Source organism: Entelurus aequoreus, linkage group LG19, assembly GCF_033978785.1.
Source record: "Entelurus aequoreus isolate RoL-2023_Sb linkage group LG19, RoL_Eaeq_v1.1, whole genome shotgun sequence".
Taxonomy (NCBI): Eukaryota; Metazoa; Chordata; class Actinopteri; order Syngnathiformes; family Syngnathidae; genus Entelurus; species Entelurus aequoreus.
In genome coordinates, this window is record NC_084749.1 from 2,370,731 (window position 1) to 2,391,910 (window position 21,180).

The 21,180-nt window shown below is 38.2% G+C and overlaps 1 protein-coding gene across 1 annotated transcript in view; it reads right to left on the reverse strand.

The window, feature by feature from the left end:
* The window catches only part of LOC133634991 (collagen alpha-1(XI) chain-like), a 277,932-nt gene that overhangs the window by 34,083 nt on the left and 222,669 nt on the right, over positions 1-21,180 (reverse strand). Inside the window, exons 40-47 of the mRNA XM_062027654.1 lie at positions 20,434-20,523; positions 20,275-20,328; positions 11,437-11,544; positions 11,244-11,351; positions 8,037-8,090; positions 7,793-7,846; positions 7,621-7,728; positions 7,503-7,556 (exon numbers count right to left, since the gene is read on the reverse strand). Coding sequence (XP_061883638.1) covers positions 7,503-7,556; positions 7,621-7,728; positions 7,793-7,846; positions 8,037-8,090; positions 11,244-11,351; positions 11,437-11,544; positions 20,275-20,328; positions 20,434-20,523 — 630 coding nt within the window. The remainder of the gene's footprint in view (positions 1-7,502; positions 7,557-7,620; positions 7,729-7,792; positions 7,847-8,036; positions 8,091-11,243; positions 11,352-11,436; positions 11,545-20,274; positions 20,329-20,433; positions 20,524-21,180) is intronic.

Genomic DNA, 21,180 nt, shown 5'->3' on the forward strand with positions numbered 1-21,180 from the left:
AAATAAAAGTGAGCCTTTGTTAAACCAAATATTGTGTTTTTTTCCATATACAACAACCTATCTGGAATCGATAAGAGAATCAATAAGGAATCGGTTCGATAAGAGGATTCGATAATGGGCTCGAACTCGATAATTTCTTATCAAACATCATCCCTAACAGAGACAGGTTGTTTTTGTGTTACTGTATATATTTGTTTTTCTGAAAAATCCCACTTAATATCCTTTGGGTAACAACAGCCAATATTTATTTATTTTTCATTTTTTTAGGGGAGTAACAGTCAATATTTATTTATTTATTTTATTTTTTTCTTACATAATAAAAGTGAGCTTTTGTTAAACCAAATATTGTGTTTTTTTCCATATACAACAACCTATCTGGAATCGATAAGAGAATCGATAAGGAATCGGTTCGATAAGAGGATTCGATAATAGGCTCAAACTCGATAATTTCTTATCAAACATCATCCCTAACAGAGACAGGTTGTTTTTGTGTTACTGTATATATTTGTTTTTTCTGAAAAATCCCACTTAATATACTTTGGTTAACAACAGTCAATATTTTTTAATTTATTTTTATTTTTAGGGGGGTAACAGTCAATATTTATTTTTATTTTTTTCTTCTTATAAAATAAAAGTGAGCTTTTGTTTAACCAAATATTGTGGGGTTTTTGTTCATATACAACAACCTATCTGGACTCGATAAGAGAATCGATAAGGAATCGGTTCGATAAGAGGATTGGATAATGGGCTCGAACTCGATAATTTCTTATCAAACATCATCCCTAACAGAGACAGGTTGTTTTTGTGTTACTGTATATATTTGTTTTTCTGAAAAATCCCACTTAATATACTTTGGGTAACAACAGTCAATATATATATATATATATTTTAATTTTTAGGGGGGTAACAATATTTATTTATTTATTTTATTTTATTTTTTTCTTATAAAATAAAAGTGAGCTTTTGTTTAACCAAATATTGTGTTTTTTTCCATATACAACAACCTATCTGGAATCGATAAGAGAATCGATAAGGAATCGGTTCGATAAGAGGATTCGATAATGGGCTCGAACTCGATAATTTCTTATCAAACATCATCCCTAGATATGGCCCTCAATTAAGACGAGTTTGACACCCTTGACATAGACCAGGGGTCGGCAACCTTTACCACTCAAAGAGCCATTTTGGCAAGTTTCACAAATTAAAGAAAGTAATGGGAGCCACAAAATTTTTTTTAAAATGAAAAACACTGCATACAAAGCTTAAATGCTTTGTGCTATGTTAACCAGGGGTCTCCGACACACGCACCGGCACGCACTTTAATGTGGAAATTTGATGTTAGTGCAGCCCGCGAGTTTTGAATGAATGGCGCTTGATAGCGTCATACTTGCCAACCTTATCATTTTTCCCGGGAGACTCCCGAATATCAGAGCGTGATGACGCCGCATTTGGCGGACTCTACAGCCTGCCCTAACAGTGTACCTGCTCGACCACACGTAGAATGCAATTTCTGCTTGCTCACGTAAGTGACAGCAAGGCGTACTAACTCAGCAGCCACACATCTTACACTGACGGTACCAATACCCAGAATCCCATGCAGCCCTAACTCTTCCGCTCAACCAACGCACGGAGAGGGGGGGAGGGTTGATGTGTGGGGGGATTTGGTGGTAGCGGGGGTGTATAATGTAGACCGGAAGAGTTAGGACTGCATGGGATTCTGGGTAATGGTTGTGTTGTGTTTATGTTGTATTACGGTGGGATGTTCTCCAGAAATGTGTTTTTCATTCTTTTTTGGTGTGGGTTCACAGTGTGGCGCATATTTGTAACGTAACAATGTTAAAGTTGTTTGATACGGCTACCGTCAGTGTAAGCTGTGTGGCTGATGACTAAGTATGCTTTGCTGTCTCCTGTGTGTGCAAGTAATAACAACATGCAACATGTGGCTGGACTGGCACGCTGTATGTAAATGTTATAGAGGACAATTACTGCAGTGCAATTAGGGCACGCCCTTTATTTAGTAATTAGAGTGTAAATAGGATTATTTTTTCCCTGGGAGTAATCTATGAGAGACACTGAGATCCATAAATCTCCTGGGAAAATCGGGGGGGTCGACATGTATGTAGCTGAGCCGCATCAGAGTGGTCAAGGAGCCGCATGCGGCTCCGGAGCCGCGGGTTGCCGACCCCTGACATAGACCATTGTTAAAATGACAGCAAAAAGCATGCAGAAATGACCAGTAAGTAGGATGAAATGCATTGAAAGTGGCGACTCTCTGCTCTCTACATCTATGTCTGTGCGTGTTAAAGTATCTTTAAGAAGCTTTTTGTCAAATCTAAGAGTGTCAATCTAGCAATGTTTACTAATAACAATAACCTACTTATTGGTTTCGAATTTTGGAGTGGCCGTACATTATTATAGAAACCACTAAGCTTCTTTTCTGGTCCACACCAGCGTTCGGAACGGGGAATGTGAAGACAGCCTTAATCATAATATCCGTGATGTGATAAAGACATCGAGTCCAGACAGAGTTTGAGTTTTCTCATTTGCCCCAGTGCCACACTCTCTCTCTCCCTCAGTCAGTCGCCCAGTTAGTAATAAGAAGGCTGTTATGAACAGACCATATTCTCTCAGCCAACAGCGTGAGGACGTGATTGGACTGCTCAGTGCGGCTCTACAGAGGGCCAAGCAATTAATCCTAAGCGAGCTCGGTGTTTCAGCTGGAGCTGGAGAGGTGCGAGCTGTGCGGCGAGGACAGCGTGTGTGACACAGCACACGGGGACACGTTTGGGAGACTTCTTGATCCGTAACATGCAGACATGAATGAAGGTCTCCCAAGTGTCCTTGGCAAGCCTCGCCGGCTGCATTTTTTTGTGTTGTTTTTTTTTTGTTCTGGCTCTATGTCGCAGCATCATTTGGCCGTGGAAGCAGAGAGGCTGTAGAGAAGCTGCTGGAGCGTGTGCTCATGGTCGACGGCGCGGCGAAGATCACTGTCACAAAGGAGGATGCTCATTAGTCAGCCAAGGCTCAGGCTAATCTGATTAGCAGCTGTCACGGCGTCTTCCTTCTCGCAGCCAGTGGCCCGCCTCTTCCTTCCACTCCATTGCTCCGCTTACTTCCTCTCTGTCGCCCCCCATGCCAGGCTTTTTCTCTGTATCAATTTTCACTTTCCATTCATGGAGACAGTTGTTTCTCATCTTGTTGTTTGTGTCTTTCATCATACTTTTGCTCAGGCCCGGCCCTAACCAATCTGGCGCCCTAGGCAAGATTTTAGGTGGCGCCCCCCCACATCGGCTGTGAAGGGTATATACTCACAAGAAACCGAATATCATGTTAAACCCAGATTCCGAACTAACAAAGGTCTTAACTCATTCTCTTTCTATGCCACATCAATGTGGAATGCGCTCCCAACAGGTATAAAAGAAAGGGCATCTCTATCCTCCTTCAAAACCGCAATAAAAATCAATCAATCTATCTATCTATCTATCTATCTATCTATCTATCTATCTATCTATCTATCTATCTATCTATCTATCTATCTATCTATCTATCTATCTATCTATCTATCATCTATCAATCTATCTATCTATCTATCTATCTATCTATCTATCTATCTATCTATCTCCACTACCCATTTCTCTGTTCTCAATTGTTGATGACTCCTGATAACAACCAAACCTTTCATTTTGATATGGACAGCCGTGTGTGCTTCCACACAATGATACGGAATTCCACAATCAGATAATTAGCGACAGCATGCAACCTTTTTTGCCAGGTGAACAACAGTCTATGCAAGTCTTCTCATTTTGTTGTTGTTGTTGTTCAGTGAATAACAGCGAACTAGCACGACAGCCTTCAACGTTAGCCTTTTATTGATGGTAGTAGGGAGCAAGACTCTGCCGAGCTTGTTGACTCCAGTAGAGTACCTTTGAAAGATCAACTTTAAGAGTCGTGCTGGCTATCGAGTTGATAGCCCAGGCTTTTAGCTCGGTTGTTACGAGGCCAGCCGGTGTACGTTGGTAAACCTCACTCCCTGACAACTTTAAGCGTAGTGCTGGCTATCAAGTTGATAGCCCAGGCTTTTAGCTCGGTTGTTAAAGGCCAGTCAGAGTACGTTGGTAAACCTCACTCCCTGACAACTTTAGGCGTAGTGCTGGCTATCGAGTTGATAGCCCAGGCCTTTAGCTTTGGTTGTTAAAAGCCAGTCAGTGTACATTGGTAAACCTCACTCCCTGACAACTTAAAGAGTAGTGCTGGCTATCGAGTTGATAACCCAGGCCTTTAGCTTGGTTGTATAAGGCCAGTCAGTGTACGTTGGTAAACCTCACTCCCTGACAACTTTAAGAGTAGTGCTGGCTATCGAGTTGATGGCTATCGAGTTGATAGCCCAGGCCTTTAGCTCGATTGTTAAAGGCCAGTCAGAGTACGTTGGTAAACCTCACTCCCTGACAACTTTAATAGTGCTGGCTATCGAGTTGATAGCCCAGTCCTTTAGCTTTGGTTGTTAAAAGCCAGTCAGTGTACATTGGTAAACCTCACTCCCTGACAACTTTAAGAGTAGTGCTGGCTATCGAGTTGATAGCCCAGGCCTTTAGCTTGGTTGTATAAGGCCAGTCAGTGTACGTTGGTAAACATCACTCCCTGACAACCTCAAGGGCAGTGCTGGCTATCAGCCCGGGCTTTCATGCGGACGACCCAGGTTCAATTCCCGGGTGGAGCAGAATAGCAGAGACTGAACTACGACATAAGAATACTCTTCAGTCTGCCATCTTAAATCAAGTCTAAACAATACTGAGACTAATCTAGCCAGAGCAGTGCATCCATGCAACATCCAAGACAGCGACCCATCATTTGTCATCCAAGCGTACAACATTCATGGCTGTTGTAAGTGAGGGCTGACAAGGTGTGTCACTATAGAACTACCTATGGCAGAACTGGTTGAAAAAGTAATGAGCTGTGAAGGACTGCCTGTGTACTGTCTGCCCTATCGTGTCATCGCCCTCTAAAAAGTAAGAAAGGGAAATGTACAGTTTATCTGCATTGCAGAAGAAAATGCTGATAAATAATAATGAGGCGAATGCATGAAGATGTGATCCCCGTAAGCAAAAAAGAAGTGTGTGGGGGGGAGGGGGAGCACTGGACAGTTAAACTGCAACTTTCTTTCATGTTGAGCTGACATCAGCTCGTCACAGATGCAGATTATATTGTAATCTGCTCCGGGCAAAACTCACTGAGAATGTGCTTTACAGGACATTCAGTGAAAACAAGGAGAAAACCCTTTTTTTATTTTTTTTAATGGAACAAGACCTTAAAGAGACAGCATGTGAATATCATAAAGCAAACGATAAAGTAAAGGGTTGCCCAACGTTACTGCACCTTTCTTTGTATATAGTGTCAATTTTAATTGTATTTACTTTTTATTCATATTCATTGCTTGTCTATTAGTAATTATGTTTCTTTGCCTAATTTGTAACTACGTGAACCGTTTAATTAATTGTAGTCTATAGTCAACCTTAGGGTTGTACGGTATACCGGTACTACTATAGTATCGCAGTAATAATGAATAAAAAACGGTACAATACTGTATATTGTGAATTTATCATTTATTTTCTATAGTTGTTATCATCTTAATCAGTTTAGTTTAGTTTATATTGTTTATTTCTATCGCTTTTGTATAGTTTTAATTGTTTATTTCTATCGCCTTTGTATAGTTGGTAATGTTCATTTTTGTCAGCGGTTTAAATGTAGCTTAAAGGCTGTAGATAATGGGTTTCACTATTTAAAGTGCTTTGATTCTCTAGAGACAAAACGTTATATAAATATAATTCACTTCATCACTTTTGTAGTTTTTTTTTTTTTTTTTAATCATTTTTGTATAGTTTATATTGTTAATTTTTAATCGCTTTTGTATAGTTATCATTTATCAGTTTAGTTTAGTTTATACTGTTTATTTCGATTAGCTTTTGTATAGATATTATTTTTTGTATTTGTTTTGTATATTGTTTATATCGCTTTTGTATAGTTATAATTGTTTATTTTGTCACTTTTTTATAGTTGATATTGTTTATTTCTATCACTTTGTATAGTTGGTATTTTTAAAAAAAATCATTTTTGTATAGTTTATATTGTTAAATTCTAATTGCTTTTGTATAGTTGTTATAAAAATGTTTTATCACTTTTGTATAGTTGTTATAATTTCTTGTATCACTTTTGAATAGTTGTTATCATTTCTTATCAGTTTTGTATATTTTATATATTTTATTTCTATCGCTTTTGTATCGTTATTGTTTATTTTGTCACTTTTTTATAGTTGATATTGTTTATTTCTATCACTTTGTATATTTGGTATTTTAAAAAAAAATCATTTTTGTATAGTTTATATTGTTAAATTCTAATTGCTTTTGTATAGTTGTTATAAAAATGTTTTATCACTTTTGTATAGTTGTTATAATTTATTGTATCACTTTTGAATAGTTGTTATCATTTCTTATCAGTTTTGTATAGTTTATATTTTTTATTTCTATCACTTTTGTATCGTTATTGTTTATTTTGTCACTTTTTTATAGTTGATATTGTTTATTTCTATCACTTTGTATAGTTGGTATTTTTTTAAAAATCATTTTTGTATAGTTTATATTGTTAAATTCTAATTGCTTTTGTATAGTTGTTATAAAAATGTTTTATCACTTTTGTATAGTTGTTATAATTTCTTGGATCACTTTTGAATAGTTGTTATCATTTCTTATCAGTTTTGTATAGTTTATATTGTTTATTTCTATCGCTTTTGTATAGTTATTATTGTTTATTTTGTCACTTTTTTATAGTTGATATTGTTTATTTCTATCACGTTGTATAGTTGGTATTTTTTATTTTTATCATTTTTGTATAGTTTACATTGTTAATTTCTAATTACTTTTGTATAGTTGTTATAATTTTTTTGTATCACTTTTGAATAGTTGTTATCATTTCTTATAGAGAAAAAATGCTATATAAATATTCACTTCACTCCATCACTTTTGTATAGTTTATATTGTTTATTTCTATCGCTTTTGTATAGTTGATACTATTTTCATCACTTTTTATACAGTTGGAATTGTTTTTTCTTTACCACTTTTGTATATTCATAATTTTTAATCGCTTTTGTATAGTTGGTATTGTTTATAAAATTTTATTTGATAATTTTTCGTCTTTTTTGGTGCTTTTTGGAATGTTTTATATATTTTCTTCTTGTAATTAACTAGTGTGTCAAACAATTTCCCTTGGGGATCATTAAAGTTTGTCCAAATATAAAATTTTGTTGAAGCTTTGGCTCCGAAATGAAGATTTGGAGCAACATTTACACATGAATCTACACGAGAAGAGCAAAATAACGGATTATGATAATTAATAAATGTTAAGAATTCTGTCTGTTATGTGTTATTAATTGAATCCTGTCTTAAACTCATCTGGGAATGTTGATTTTTTTTTTTGCTAGACAATAAATATGTAAAAATAAGATAACTCACCATTGAGCCCACGTGCCCACTTTCTCCTTTCTCTCCTGGTAGTCCTGGCATTCCCTGTAGATAAGACCATGTCATTAAATGCTGCAGCTTGATTACGCAATCAATGAATCAGTATCACCTGTAGGCCTGCTGGACCATTTCCTCCCTTAAATCCCCTCAATCCTTCATCTCCTTTTGCCCCGTTCATTCCCTGCTGCCCGCGAGGGCCTGGCTCGCCATCTGCCCCCTGAAGCGCAACACACAAAGTCGGACCTGGGCGCTCCGTACACATTCCCACGTTTGTGACGTACGTGCGATCCTGGCTGGCCCACAGGTCCTTGAGCCCCGATAGGTCCTGGGGGTCCCTGAAAGGGAGACTGACTATTAGATACTGATTAGAGCCATCTGCTCATTATACGGCGGGGTGCATTGTGGAGACAAACTGTTATCATGATGACTTGTCCCAAACCAATTAGGCAGTTGGGACGTCCTTTACCGTCTGCTGGTGTGAGTCGCTTACATAAGAGAGATTCTTGAAATGAAACTCATACTCACTGCTTCTCCTTTATCTCCTTTGCTCCCCTTCTGGCCGGGTCCTCCCGTCTCACCCTGGTGGAGATAAATATACATGCATGCAGTTATTTTCCATTCCTCAAGTGCCGTAGGGTTACTTAGTGCAGTGTTTTTCAACCACTGTGCCGCGTGAGATATTGTCTGGGGTGCCGTGGGAAATTATGCAACTTCACCTACCGTAATTTCCGGACTATAAGCCGCTACTTTTTCCCCTCGTTCTGGTCCCTGCGGCTTATACAAGGGTGCGGCTTATTTACGGCCTGTTCTTCTCCGACACCGACGAAGAGGATTTCGGTGGTTTTAGTACGCAGGAGGAAGACGATGACACAATGATTAAAGACTGACTTTTCATATACCGGTAGGCTGGTTATTTTGATAACGTACAGGCGAGCACTTTGTATTACTTTGCACCGTTGTATTATTTGTACTCTGCACGAATGCTGTTCGCCATGTCAAAGATGTGAAAGTTTGATTGAATGATTGAAAGATTTATTATTAATAAATGGGACTCTTTGCGTTCCCAAACAGTCATCTCTGTCCCGACAATCCCCTCCGTGGTAGCAGGAACCCTTATATACTACGCTAATTACACATCAAAACCCTGCGGCTTATAGTCAGGTGCGGCTTATACAGTGGGGCAAAAAAGTATTTAGTCAGCCACCCATTGATTGTCAATGGGTGGCTGACTAAATACTTTTTTGCCCCACTGTATATGGAGCAATCTGTATTTTCCCCTAAATTTAGCTGGTGCGGCTTATAGTCCGGAAATTACGGTAATTGGTCCAAAAAATATTTTTTGCAGATCAATAATTAAAATAATGTGCCGTTGTCTACTGCCTGTACTGTGTAGAGCTTGGCAGTAGAGATGTCTGATAATGGCTTTTTTGCCGATATCCGATATTGTCCAACTCTTAATTACCGATTCCGATATCAACCGATACCGACATATATAGTCGTGGAATTAACACATTATTATGTGGGAGGTGTATATTGTAGCGTCCCGGAGGAGTTAGTGTTGCAAGGGGTTCTGGGTATTTGTTCTGTTGTGTTTATGTTGTGTTACGGTGCGGATGTTCTCCCGAAATGTGTTTGTCATTCTTGTTTGGTGTAGGTCAGACCTGGGCATTCTGCGGCCCCCGGGCCGCATCCGGCCCTTTGTGCGTCCCTGTCCGTCCCGCGTGAGGCAATACAACTGTGCTGCTTTTATTTTGAAAAGTATTATTTATGGGCGTGTGTCCGTGTGTAACCTGCGAGTGAAGGTGCACATGCAGCGACATGTGATGCACGGTTTACACCCGGGACGCTAAAAAGAGAAAAGTTGATGACGAATGGCGTGTTTCCAACAAGACATGGACTGCCTAGTAACGTTCCCTCTAAGGTGCGTGCCTGCGCAATTGCGCACTGCTCAAGCGTCCGCTGCGCGCAGCAAATATATGCCGCGCACCAAATCAAATCCCATCTGAATTCTAAACAAAATAAACATATTTATTCTATGTAATTTTGCAATGCAACTTTGAGTGACAGTGACAACAAGCGGCCCTAACGGTGTTCGTCAACACCGTTCAATTGAACACCGTTCAATTATTGTAACGTCTATCGAGATGCTTCGAGGACAGGAATTATATCGATCACTTTATTAAGCAAAACTGTTTATATTCGGTCATAACCACACCAAAAACATGAGTAAAACACTCCTATCTCGAAAAACTAGTCATTTTCTGCCGTACAAACCAGGCCAAAACCAACTTGTCATCTGTCACCAACACGCATACCACTAAACCACTGGTGCGTTTATGGCCACACAAAAAGTCGGACAACTCAAACACCACACAAAGTTACACTATGACTCCTCAGTCATACGTGTGCTTATTTTACTGTCATTTATTATTCATGTTAATTTATTTATATTAGTCATGGAATGCTGTTACACACACTATGTTGAAGTATTACTATTATTATTAATTATTATTATTATTATTATTATTTATCTTACGGTATATGTCAAAAATAATATTGAGCAAAATTTAATTGAAATATTGTCGATGTGGCCCTCCAGCAGTGGCCGGGTTGCTCATGCGGCCCCCGGTAAAAATTAATTGCCCATCCCTGGTGTAGGTTCACAGTGTGGCGCATATTTGTAACAGTGTTAAAGTTGTTTATACGGCCACCCTCAGTGGGACCTGTATGGCTGTTGACCAAGTATGCATTGCATTCACTTGTGTGTGTGAAAAGCCGTAGATATTCTGTGATTGGGCCGGCACGCAAAGGCAGTGCCTTTAAGGTTTATTGGCGCTCTGTACTTCTCCCTACGTCCGTGTACACAGAGGCATTTTAAAAAGTCATACATTTTACTTTTTGAAACCGATACCGATAATTTCCAATATTACATTTTAAAGCATTTATCGGCCGATAATATCGGCAGTCCGATATCGGACATCTCTACTTGGCAGGGTAACTATGTATCAACTAAGATAACTCCATATCAGTAGGTCGCAGCAGGTAGTTCATTGCTTTGTAGAAGTCGGAACGCGTCGAGGATGGTTTGTCGTGATCCCAATATGCAGAGCACAGCAGGAGACAGCGTGCAGGTAAAAAGGTATGTAACGCTTAAACCAAAAATGAACAAAAGGCAAGTCCCGCTAGGAAAAGGCACTGAATCGTAGGGATGGCTATGCAAGACAAAAGTGAAACTGAACTGGCTACAAAGTAAACAAAAACAGAATGCTGGGCGACAGCAAAAACTTACAGCGTGTGGAGCAGAGACAGCGTCCACAAGTACATCCGTACATGACATGACAATCAACAATGTCCCCACAAAGAAAGATAGCGTACGCACAACTTAAATAGTCTTGTTTGCGAAAACAAAGCAGGTGCGGGCAATAGCGCTCAAAGGAAGGCGTGAAGCTGCTACAAGAACACCAACAAAACAGGAAGAGTCACCAAAAAAACAGCGCAAGACAGGAACTAAAGCACTACACACAGAAAACAACAACAAACTCAAAATAAGGTACGACAACCTGGTGGAGTTTCATTTTTTAACCTTTTCTGTTGATGGTGTGCCTCTGTATTTTTTTTATGAAAAACATGTGCCTTGGCTCAAAAAAGGTTGAAAAACACTGCCTTTGTGGAACGTAAAAAAAAGTGTAAATCTTTGAGGGCGCCACTTCAGTGACAAGACAAAAGGTATACCTTGTCACCATCCTCTCCCGGAGGCCCGAGTGGCCCCACCGGCCCTGGTGGCCCCAAAGATCCTTGTTCCCCGTCTTGCCCGGCCGGTCCCACAGGTCCCTTGTCTCCCTTTAGAACAAAGAGCACCACCATGATCTCACTTACGTCATTAAATCCATGTGCCAACTAAACTGGGAAAGGTTTGGTATCTTACCGGATCGCCTTTCTCTCCCATCGGCCCCGCGGGCCCCACGTTACCGGGCCGCCCTGGCTGTCCGATCGCACCGGCTGGCCCAGCGGGGCCCCTCTCTCCGGTGGCGCCCTAGGAGTCAGAAGAAGGTACAGTAGGGAAAGGATTCATCTGGCCATATTCCTTGGTGGATCTTGGTGTTTATCATTTTGGAATGCTCTCCCTGACCACCTGAGGTCACTACAGACTGTGGATGCTTTTAAAAAAGGCTTAAAAACCCTTATTTTTAAAAAAATCCTTCTTATAGATATATGCATACTAGTTCTAGCTATTAGGCTGTTCTAGTTTCTATTTTTTTTTCACATTTTTATTATCTTTTTATTATTTTTATTTTTTTCAATACACTGTAGCACTTTGAGGTTGTTTGCTCAATGTAAAGTGCTTTCTACAAATAAAATCTATTATTATTATTAGGGATGTCCGATAATGGCTTTTTGCCGATATCCGATATGCCGATATTGTCCAACTCTTTAATTACCGATACCGATATCAACCGATATATACAGTCGTGGAATTAACACATTATTATGCCTAATTTGGACAACCAGGTATGGTGAAGATAAGGTACTTTTTAAAAAAATTAATCAAATAAAATAAGATAAATAAATTAAAAACATTTTCTTGAATAAAAAAGAAAGTAAAACAATATAAAAACAGTTACATAGAAGCTAGTAATTAATGAAAATTTGTAAAATTAACTGTTAAAGGTTAGTATTATTAGTGGACCAGCAGCACGCACAATCATGTGTGCTTACGGACTGTATCCCTTGCAGACTGTATTGATATATATTGATATATAATGTAGGAACCAGAATATTAATAACAGAAACGATACTGATAATAAAAAAACCGATACCGATAATTTCCGATATTACATTTTAACGCATTTATCGGCCGATAATATCGGCAGACCGATATTATCGGACATCTCTAATTATTATTATTAGAGTTTTGCAATGCGGTCTGTTGAAATGATGGAAAGCGCCACTCTACATAGCAAGCTGACGCTGTGGTCAAAGTTGGAACTGCCACAAAACACATTTCAAGATATTTAACACACTACTGCCATCTGGCGGCCAAAGTGGAGAGTGCACCCCGCCCCCCAAATTTGTCATGTTTCATGTGTCAGGTAAACCGCGATAAATGGGGCCATATGAATGTTTATCTTTTCTTACCAGATTATTTGTTATTTCCCTTTTTAACAGTAAAAATAAATGTACTACACCTTTTAGACTTTGACATTATCGAAGAATGCAACAAGTTCTCCATCAAATTGTGCACTGTAAGAATGGCAATAGATTTTACAGTAAAAAAAAAACTATCAGCTGCTCAGTTGGCAGAATGTTATTGTAAATATACAGTGGTCCGGTTTTTCCATTTAAAATAATATGCTGTAAAAAACACTGTATATTTTATGGTAAAATCTTGCAGCGAGACTGCAAACTTTTAATATAGACTTCAATTTAGACAAACTTTATTGATCCACATGGGAAATTGTTCCACACAGTAGCTCAGTTACAACGGATGGAAAGGGTAAGAATGGGAAGGATAATGCAGGTATAAAGTAGACTAAAAATTTACAATAATAGCAATATAAAATATATGTAATATTTACATATTATATATACAGTATATAATATATACTGATATATTATATTATATTTGTATATAATACCGTATTTTTCGGAGTATAAGTCGCACCGGCCGAAAATGCATAATAAAGAAGGAAAAAAACATATATAAGTCGCACTGGAGTATAAGTCGCATTTTTTGGGGAAATGTATTTGATAAAATCCAACACCAAGAATAGACATTTGAAAGGCAATTTAAAATAAATAAAGAATAGTGAACAACAGGCTGAATAAGTGTACGTTATATGAGGCATAAATAACCAACTGAGAACGTGCCTGGTATGTTAACGTAACATATTATGGTAAGAGTCATTCAAATAACTATAACATATAAAACATGCTATACGTTTACCAAACAATCTGTCACTCCTAATCGCTAAATCCCATGAAATCTTATACGTCTAGTCTCTTACGTGAATGAGATCAATAATATTATTCGATATTTTACGGTAATATGTTAATAATTTCACACATAAGTCGCTCCTGAGTATAAGTCGCACCCCCGGCCAAACTATGAAAATAAACTGCCACTTATAGTCCGAAAAATACGGTATATACCAGGGGTGTCCAAAGTGCGGCCCGGGGGCCATTTGCGGCCCGCAGCTAATTGTTTACCGGCCCCGCCACACATTCTGGAAATACTATTGTAAAAATAAAAAAGAACATTAAAAAAAGTGGAATGAGGTGAAATCTAACGAGAAAAACTTGCAATGTTGACACAAAAGCTGCCATGCAGGCTGTTTTTTTTTCTTTTTTTGCCATTGCTCAAAAAATAATAATAATGACAAAAAAATCCATGTTATAATGAATTATTTTCAGGGCTCCAATTACTTCAAATATTTCACTTTAAAATGATTTATGTGGTAAATATTGCATATATTGTGTAGTAGCCATATAAAAACATCAAAGTTTTCTTTGACAAAAGCGCATAAAACAAACAAAATAATAGTTCCAGCATAAAATGGACAGATATATCTGAAGTTGATCTCGTAACTTAAGTGTTGAAAGTAAAAGAAAAACCTAATAAAAATGTATCACTTTATGAGTGGGGCACCTTTTGGATCCCAAATATATTTAGTGATTTTTTTATTTATCTTTTCACTGTGATTACTCAAAAATATGAAAGAATTAAAATCAATGGTGTCCTGCATTATTGATCTTTTAGGGCTCTAATTACTAAATACTGCATATTTCAGTTTTACTATAAAAAAAGTAAGTTGTTTTTGACAGAAAAGCCAAAAAACATTTTTTTTAATTCGTATTACTTTATATCAACTTGAAGTTGATATAGAGATTTACTGTAAGCGTTAAATAATTTTAAAAAATAAATAAATCTGACTTATTTTTAACATTTTAATGACTGAGACCCTTTATGGTCCCCGGCACCCCTAAAGGTAAAATAAATAATAAATGCATATATTTTGTTATGGTTTGAAAATTAAAAATATCAAAATGGCCCCCACATGCTTTAATTTTTCCGTGTGCGGCCCTCAGTGGAAAAAGTTTGGACACCCCTGGTATATACAATATATAACAAATCCCAATTACCATGTACAATATTACAGTATATGTAACAGCTAAATATGATCTAATAATGCAACAAATATTATTGCACATTACAGACAATGCACCTGGCTTTTTTTGCACTACTGTTTCTCCACATTTTTTATCACTATAAATTTATCTTATGTACACTACCGTTCAAAAGTTTGGGGTCACATTGAAATGTCCTTATTTTTGAAGGAAAAGCACTGTACTTTTCAATGAAGATAACTTTAAACTAGTCTTAACTTTAAAGAAATACACTCTATACATTGCTAATGTGGTAAATGACTATTCTAGCTGCAAATGTCTGGTTTTTGGTGCAATATCTACATAGGTGTATAGAGGCCCATTTCCAGCAACTATCACTCCAGTGTTCTAATGGTACAATGTGTTTGCTCATTGGCTCAGAAGGCTAATTGATGATTAGAAAACCCTTGTGCAATCATGTTCACACATCTGAAAACAGTTTAGCTCGTTACAGAAGCTACAAAACTGACCTTATTTTGAGCAGATTGAGTTTCTGGAGCATCACATTTGTGGGGTCAATTAAACGCTCAAAATGGCCAGAAAAAGAGAACTTTCATCTGAAACTCGACAGTCTATTCTTGTTCTTAGAAATGAAGGCTATTCCACACAATTGTTTGGGTGACCCCAAACTTTTGAACGGTAGTGTATATTTAGTGATTTTTTATTTATCTTTTCACTGTGATTACTCAAAAATATGAAAGAATTAAAATCAATGGTGTCCTGCATTACTGATCTTTTAGGGCTCTAATTACTAAATACTGCATATTTCAGTTTTACTATAAAACAAACTAAGTTGTTTTTGACAGAAAAACCATTAAACATTTTTTTTAATTTGTATTACTTTATATCAACTTGAAGTTGATATAGAGATTTACTGTAAGCGTTAAATAATTTAAAAAAATAAATAAATCTGACTTATTTTTAACATTTTAATGACTGAGACCCTTTATGGTCCCCGGGACCCCTAAAGGTAAAATAAATAAAAAAATGCATATATTTTGTTATGGTCTGAAAATGAAAAATATCAAAATGGCCCCCAGATGCTTTAATTTTTCCGTGTGCGGCCCTCAGTGGAAAAAGTTTGGACACCCCTGGTATATACAATATATAACAAATCCAAATTACCATGTACAATATTACAGTATATGTAACAGCTAAATATGATCTAATAATGCAACAAATATTATTGCACATTACACCTGGCTTTTTTTGCACTACTGTTTCTCCACATTTTTTATCACTATAAATGTATCTTATGTATATATTTGAACTTTGCACTAAATCTTGTATAGTCTTACTTGCATACAATGTTGATAAGTGACTAAAATATTGTCTTGCTGTAAAGTATGCACCTACAGTACTTGCTTGCTCAGTAAATGCATACTTGTCTTGTCTGTTGTTTACCATGAATTGATTAACGTGGACCCCGACTTAAACAAGTTGAAAAACCTATTGGGGTGTTACCATTTAGTGGTCAATTGTACGGAATATGTACTGTACTGTGCAATCTACTAATAAAAGTTTCAATCAATCCAATTGTATGTTTAGAGAGCTAACAACTGCCGGAGACAAATTCATTGTATATGCAAGTATACTTGGCCAAATAAACCTGATTCTGATCATATTATCACACATTTCAAATATTTGTATTGTCAAAATACAATCAAATACTCAATCGCCTGCTCGACTTGTGATTTCAAAGCAAGTTACCCATCAAATTGTACAATGCAAAATGACAGTTTAGAAACTGGCAACTCAGCCACCAAAATGTTGTTATAAAAGCACAGTGGTTCTGTTTTTCCATTTACAGAAATATGCTGTAAAAACAAATAGACATTTTACATTACAATTCTGGCAACTGAGTGGACTTTTTTTTTTTTTACAGCAAAATTTACACTTTTTTTTTTTTTTTTTTACTGTGTACATAAATATATACACTATATTGCCAAAAGTATTTGGCCACCTGCCTTGACTCACATACGAACCATCCCATTCCTAACCCATAGGGTTCAATATGATGTGGGTCCACCTTTTGCAGCTATTACAGCTTCAACTCTTCTGGGAAGGCTGTCCACAAGGTTTATAGATGGTTGATTTATATAGGCTAGTAAGGTAAAGTTTTGTACCTGACAAGTTTCGGCTATCTTGCTTCTGCAGCCTTCCTCAGAGGTGTCACGTGATGTTAGTGTGACGTCATCTGTGACGTGTTATATGGATATGAAACTTGTCAGGTACAAAACTTTACCTTACTAGCCTATATAAATCAACCATTTATAAATACACATTAGTAGGCTAAATGAACCTCTTTAACATGTCCACAAGGTTGCAGAGTGTGTTTATAGGAATTTTCCACCATTCTTCCAAAAGCGCATTGGTGAGGTCACACAATGATGTTGGTGGAGAAGGCCTGGCTCTCAGTCTCCGTTCTAGTTCACCTTAAAGGTGTTCTATCGGGTTCAGGTCAGGACTCTGTGCAGGCCAGTCAAGTTCATCCACACCAGACTCTTGTCATCCGTGTCTTTATGGACCTTGCTTTGTGCACTGGTGCACAGTCATGTTGGAAGAGGAAGGGGCCCGCTCCAAACTGTTCCCAGAAGGTTGGGAGCATGGAATTGTCCAAAATGTTTTGGTATCCTGGAGCATTCAAAGTTCCTTTCACTGGAACTAAGGGGCCAAACCCAACTCTTGAAAAACAACCCCACACCATAATTTCTCCTCCACCAAATTTCACACTTGGCACATTGCAGTCCAAAATGTAGCGTTCTCCTGGCAACCTCCAAACCCAGACTGGTCCATCAGAGTGCCAGATGGAAAAGTGTGACTCATCAGTCCAGAGAAGGCGTCTCCACTGCTCTAGAGTCCAGTGGTGATGTCCTTTACACCACTGCATCCCACGCTTTGCATTGGACTTGGTGATGTATGGCTTAGATGCAGCTGCCCGGCCATGGAAACCCATTCCAGGAAGCTCTCTGCGTACTGTACGTGGGCTAATTGGAAGGTGACATGAAGTTTGGAGCTCTGTAGCAACTGAGTCTTTGCACTATGCGCTTTAGCATCCGCTGACCCAGTTTACGTGGCCTACCACTTGGTGGCTGAGTTGCTGTTGTTCCCAAACTCTTCACTTTTCTTATAATAAAGCCCATAGTTGACTTTGGAATATTTAGGAGCGAGGAAATTTCACGACGGGATTTGTTGCACAGGTGGCATCCTATGACAGTTCCACGCTGGAAATCACTGAGAGCGGCCCATTCTTCACAAATGTTTGTAGAAACAGTCTCCATGCCTAAGTTCTTGATTTTATACACCTGTGGCCGGGTCAAGTGATTAGGACACCTGATTCTGATTCTGGTGAGGGCGGTCACATTTTTTCCCGCTCCCTTCTTTCCCTGCTTGCTCTCTTTGTTTTTGTCTCGTCTACACTTTTTTTAAGCCTCTTTCTTTGCGCTGTCCTCCAAATCTAAACATCAGACATGGAAATGATCAGCTGGACTCTCGACTCAATTGACAAAATCTTTTCGACGAGGAAAAGAGGTTCTGGGGAGCCTGGCTGCCCTGATGGAACCATTGCTGCAGGGTACGTGAGAGATTCCTGGGATAAATGGAGAATCATGTGCCTCTCAGTCCTTTCCGTCGAGGACGTGGAAGACATCTACCTATTTAGAACCGTGATCGCGGGGCACCTGCTGATTGGGCTGGGCATTGCTCTGGTGCAGTGGTCACCAATCTTTTTGAAACCAAGAGCTACTTCTTGGGTACTGATTAATGCGAAGGGCTACCAGTTTGATACACACTTAAATAAATTGCCAGAAATAGCCACTTTGCTCAATTTACCTTTAACTCAATGTTATTATTAATAATTAATGATATTTACACTTAATTGAACGGTTTAAAAGAGGAGAAAACACGAAAAAAAATTACAATTACATTTTGAAACAGTTTATCTTCAATTTCGACTCTTTAAAATTCAAAATTCAACCGAAAAAAAGAAGAGAAAAACTTAAAAAAAGAATTTATGGAACATCATTAGTAATTTTTCCTGATTAAGATTAATTTTAGAATTTTGATGACATGTTTTAAATAGGTTAAAATCCAATTTACATTTTGTTAGAATATATAACAAATTGGACCAAGCTATATTTCTAACAAAGACAAATCATTATTTCTTCTAGATTTTCCAGAACAAACATTTTAAAATAAATTCAAAAGACTTTGAAATAAGATTTAAATTTGATTCTACAGATTTTCTAGATTTGCCAGAATAATTTTTTTGAATTTTAATCATAATAAATTTGAAGAAATATTTCACAAATATTCTTTGTCGAAAAAACAGAAGCTAAAATGAAGAATTAAATTAAAATGTATTTATTATTCTTTACAATAAAAAAAAATTAATTTACTTGAACATTGATTTAAATTGTCAGGAAAGAAGAGGAAGGAATTTAAAAGGTAAAAAGGTACATGTGTTTAAAAATCCTAAAATCATTTTTAAGGTTGTATTTTTTCTCTAAAATTGTCTTTCTGAAAGTTATAAGAAGCAAAGTAAAAAATATAATGAATTTATTTAAACAAGTGAAGACCACGTCTTTAAAATATTTTCTTGGATTTTCAAATTCTATTTGAGTTTTGTCTCTCTTAGAATTAAAAATGTCGGGCAAAGCGAGACCAGCTTGCTAGTAAATAAATAAAATTAAAAAAATAGAGGCAGCTCACTGGTAAGTGCTGCTATTTGAGCTATTTTTAGAACAGGCCGGCGGGCTACTCCTCTGGTCCTTACGGGCTACCTGGTGCCCGCGGGCACCGCGTTGGTGAGCAGGGGTGCCCCTGCTCTGGTGTATCGTCAAATTCGTAAGACGATGGCAGCCACTCAAGGGGCCCAAAGGCTGTTTGTCGCAATGGAAGGTTTGGGCCGGGCTGTGGGATCACAGACTGGGGCGATTTCAGAACTGAATCGCAAGATGGATCACATCATGGAAAAGCTGGTAAGGGAAAAATTGGATATGAGGGCCAGCATGGACAAATAGAACGGACAAGCCATTGTAATGTCTGCTCGCGGAAAAACAAAAATCCTAATCCACGATTTGACTCCCTCGAATGGCCTTGACGGTCCAACAACAGGAGCAGGCTGTTCTGAAAACAGACTAGACCACCTTAAGAGTCCATTCTAGATTGTATTTTTTTACTCATCTTCTTACCCAGCATTTTACCTTTTTCCCACCTTTTACGGGGCGCCTTGTGGCGACCCATCAGCGTTCCTGTTCTGTAACCCTGTACACTGTTTGTTTGTCTAATCTTGAACGGGTTTGTGCTGAAAACATAGTTTTGTTGTACTTGTTGCAATGACAATAAAGACCTATCCTATCCTATCGTATCTTATTTGTATGGGTGGCCAAATAATTTTGGCAATATAGTTTTTATATATATATGATAACCAAAAGCATTGGCATTTGTGCAATAATACAAGGCGACACCTTATTCGTGCATATAAATTCATAAATTGTTGTTAAAAGCGGCCCCTCTGCGGGCGGCTATAACTGCGATGTGGCCCCGGTTCTACGTGATATAAAGCTGCAGAGACACCAAGTCACTTAGAGGGACTTACTATGAGTCCTGGAGCACCAGGTACACCTTCTCCTCCTTTCAAGCCTGCAGGACCCTGCCAAGGCACAAACAACTTTGCAATCAAGCGTACTGATTTTCAGCCTTTCGACACCTGAGACACGGCAGCGGATGTGATCAAACGCTGCACTTTTTCCATTACCGTCGCACCGGGGATCCCTCGGCTTCCTCGGAATCCTTGGAGACCCGCAGGGCCACTCTTTCCAGGTGCGCCTGGCGGGCCTGGGTCACCCTGGAAACCACACACACACATGATTAGGATTTAAAGCCAGTGGAAGTCATATGTTGTAAAGAATATTGGAAGGATTTCTTTATTCTCTTTCAAATTAGAGCGCTACCCCAGAAGATAAGATGTGACACTATTCTAAAACAGTGTTTTTCAACCACTGTGCCGCGGCACGCTAGTGTGCCGTGAGATACAGTCCGGTGTGCCGTGGGAGGTTATCTAATTTCACCTATTTGGGTTAAAAATATTTTTTGCCAACCAGTAATTATAATCTGCAAATGATGTGCCGTTGTTGAGTGTCGGTGCTGTCTAGAGCTCGGCACAGTAACCGTGTAATAATCTTCCATATCAGTAGGTGGCAGCAGGTAGCTAATTGCTTTGTAGATGTCGGAAACCGCGGGAGGCAGTGTGCAGGTAAAAAGGTGTCTAATGCTTAAACCAAAAATAAACAAAACGTTAGTGCCCCTAAGAAAAGGCATTGAAGCGTAGGGAAGGCTATGCAGAACGAAACTAAAACCTAACTGGCTACAAAGTAAACAAAAACAGAATGCTGGACGACAGCAAAGACTTACTGTGGCGCGAAGACGGGCGTCCACAAAGTACATCCGAACATGACATGACAATCAACAATGTCCCCACAAAGAAGGATAGCAACAACTGAAA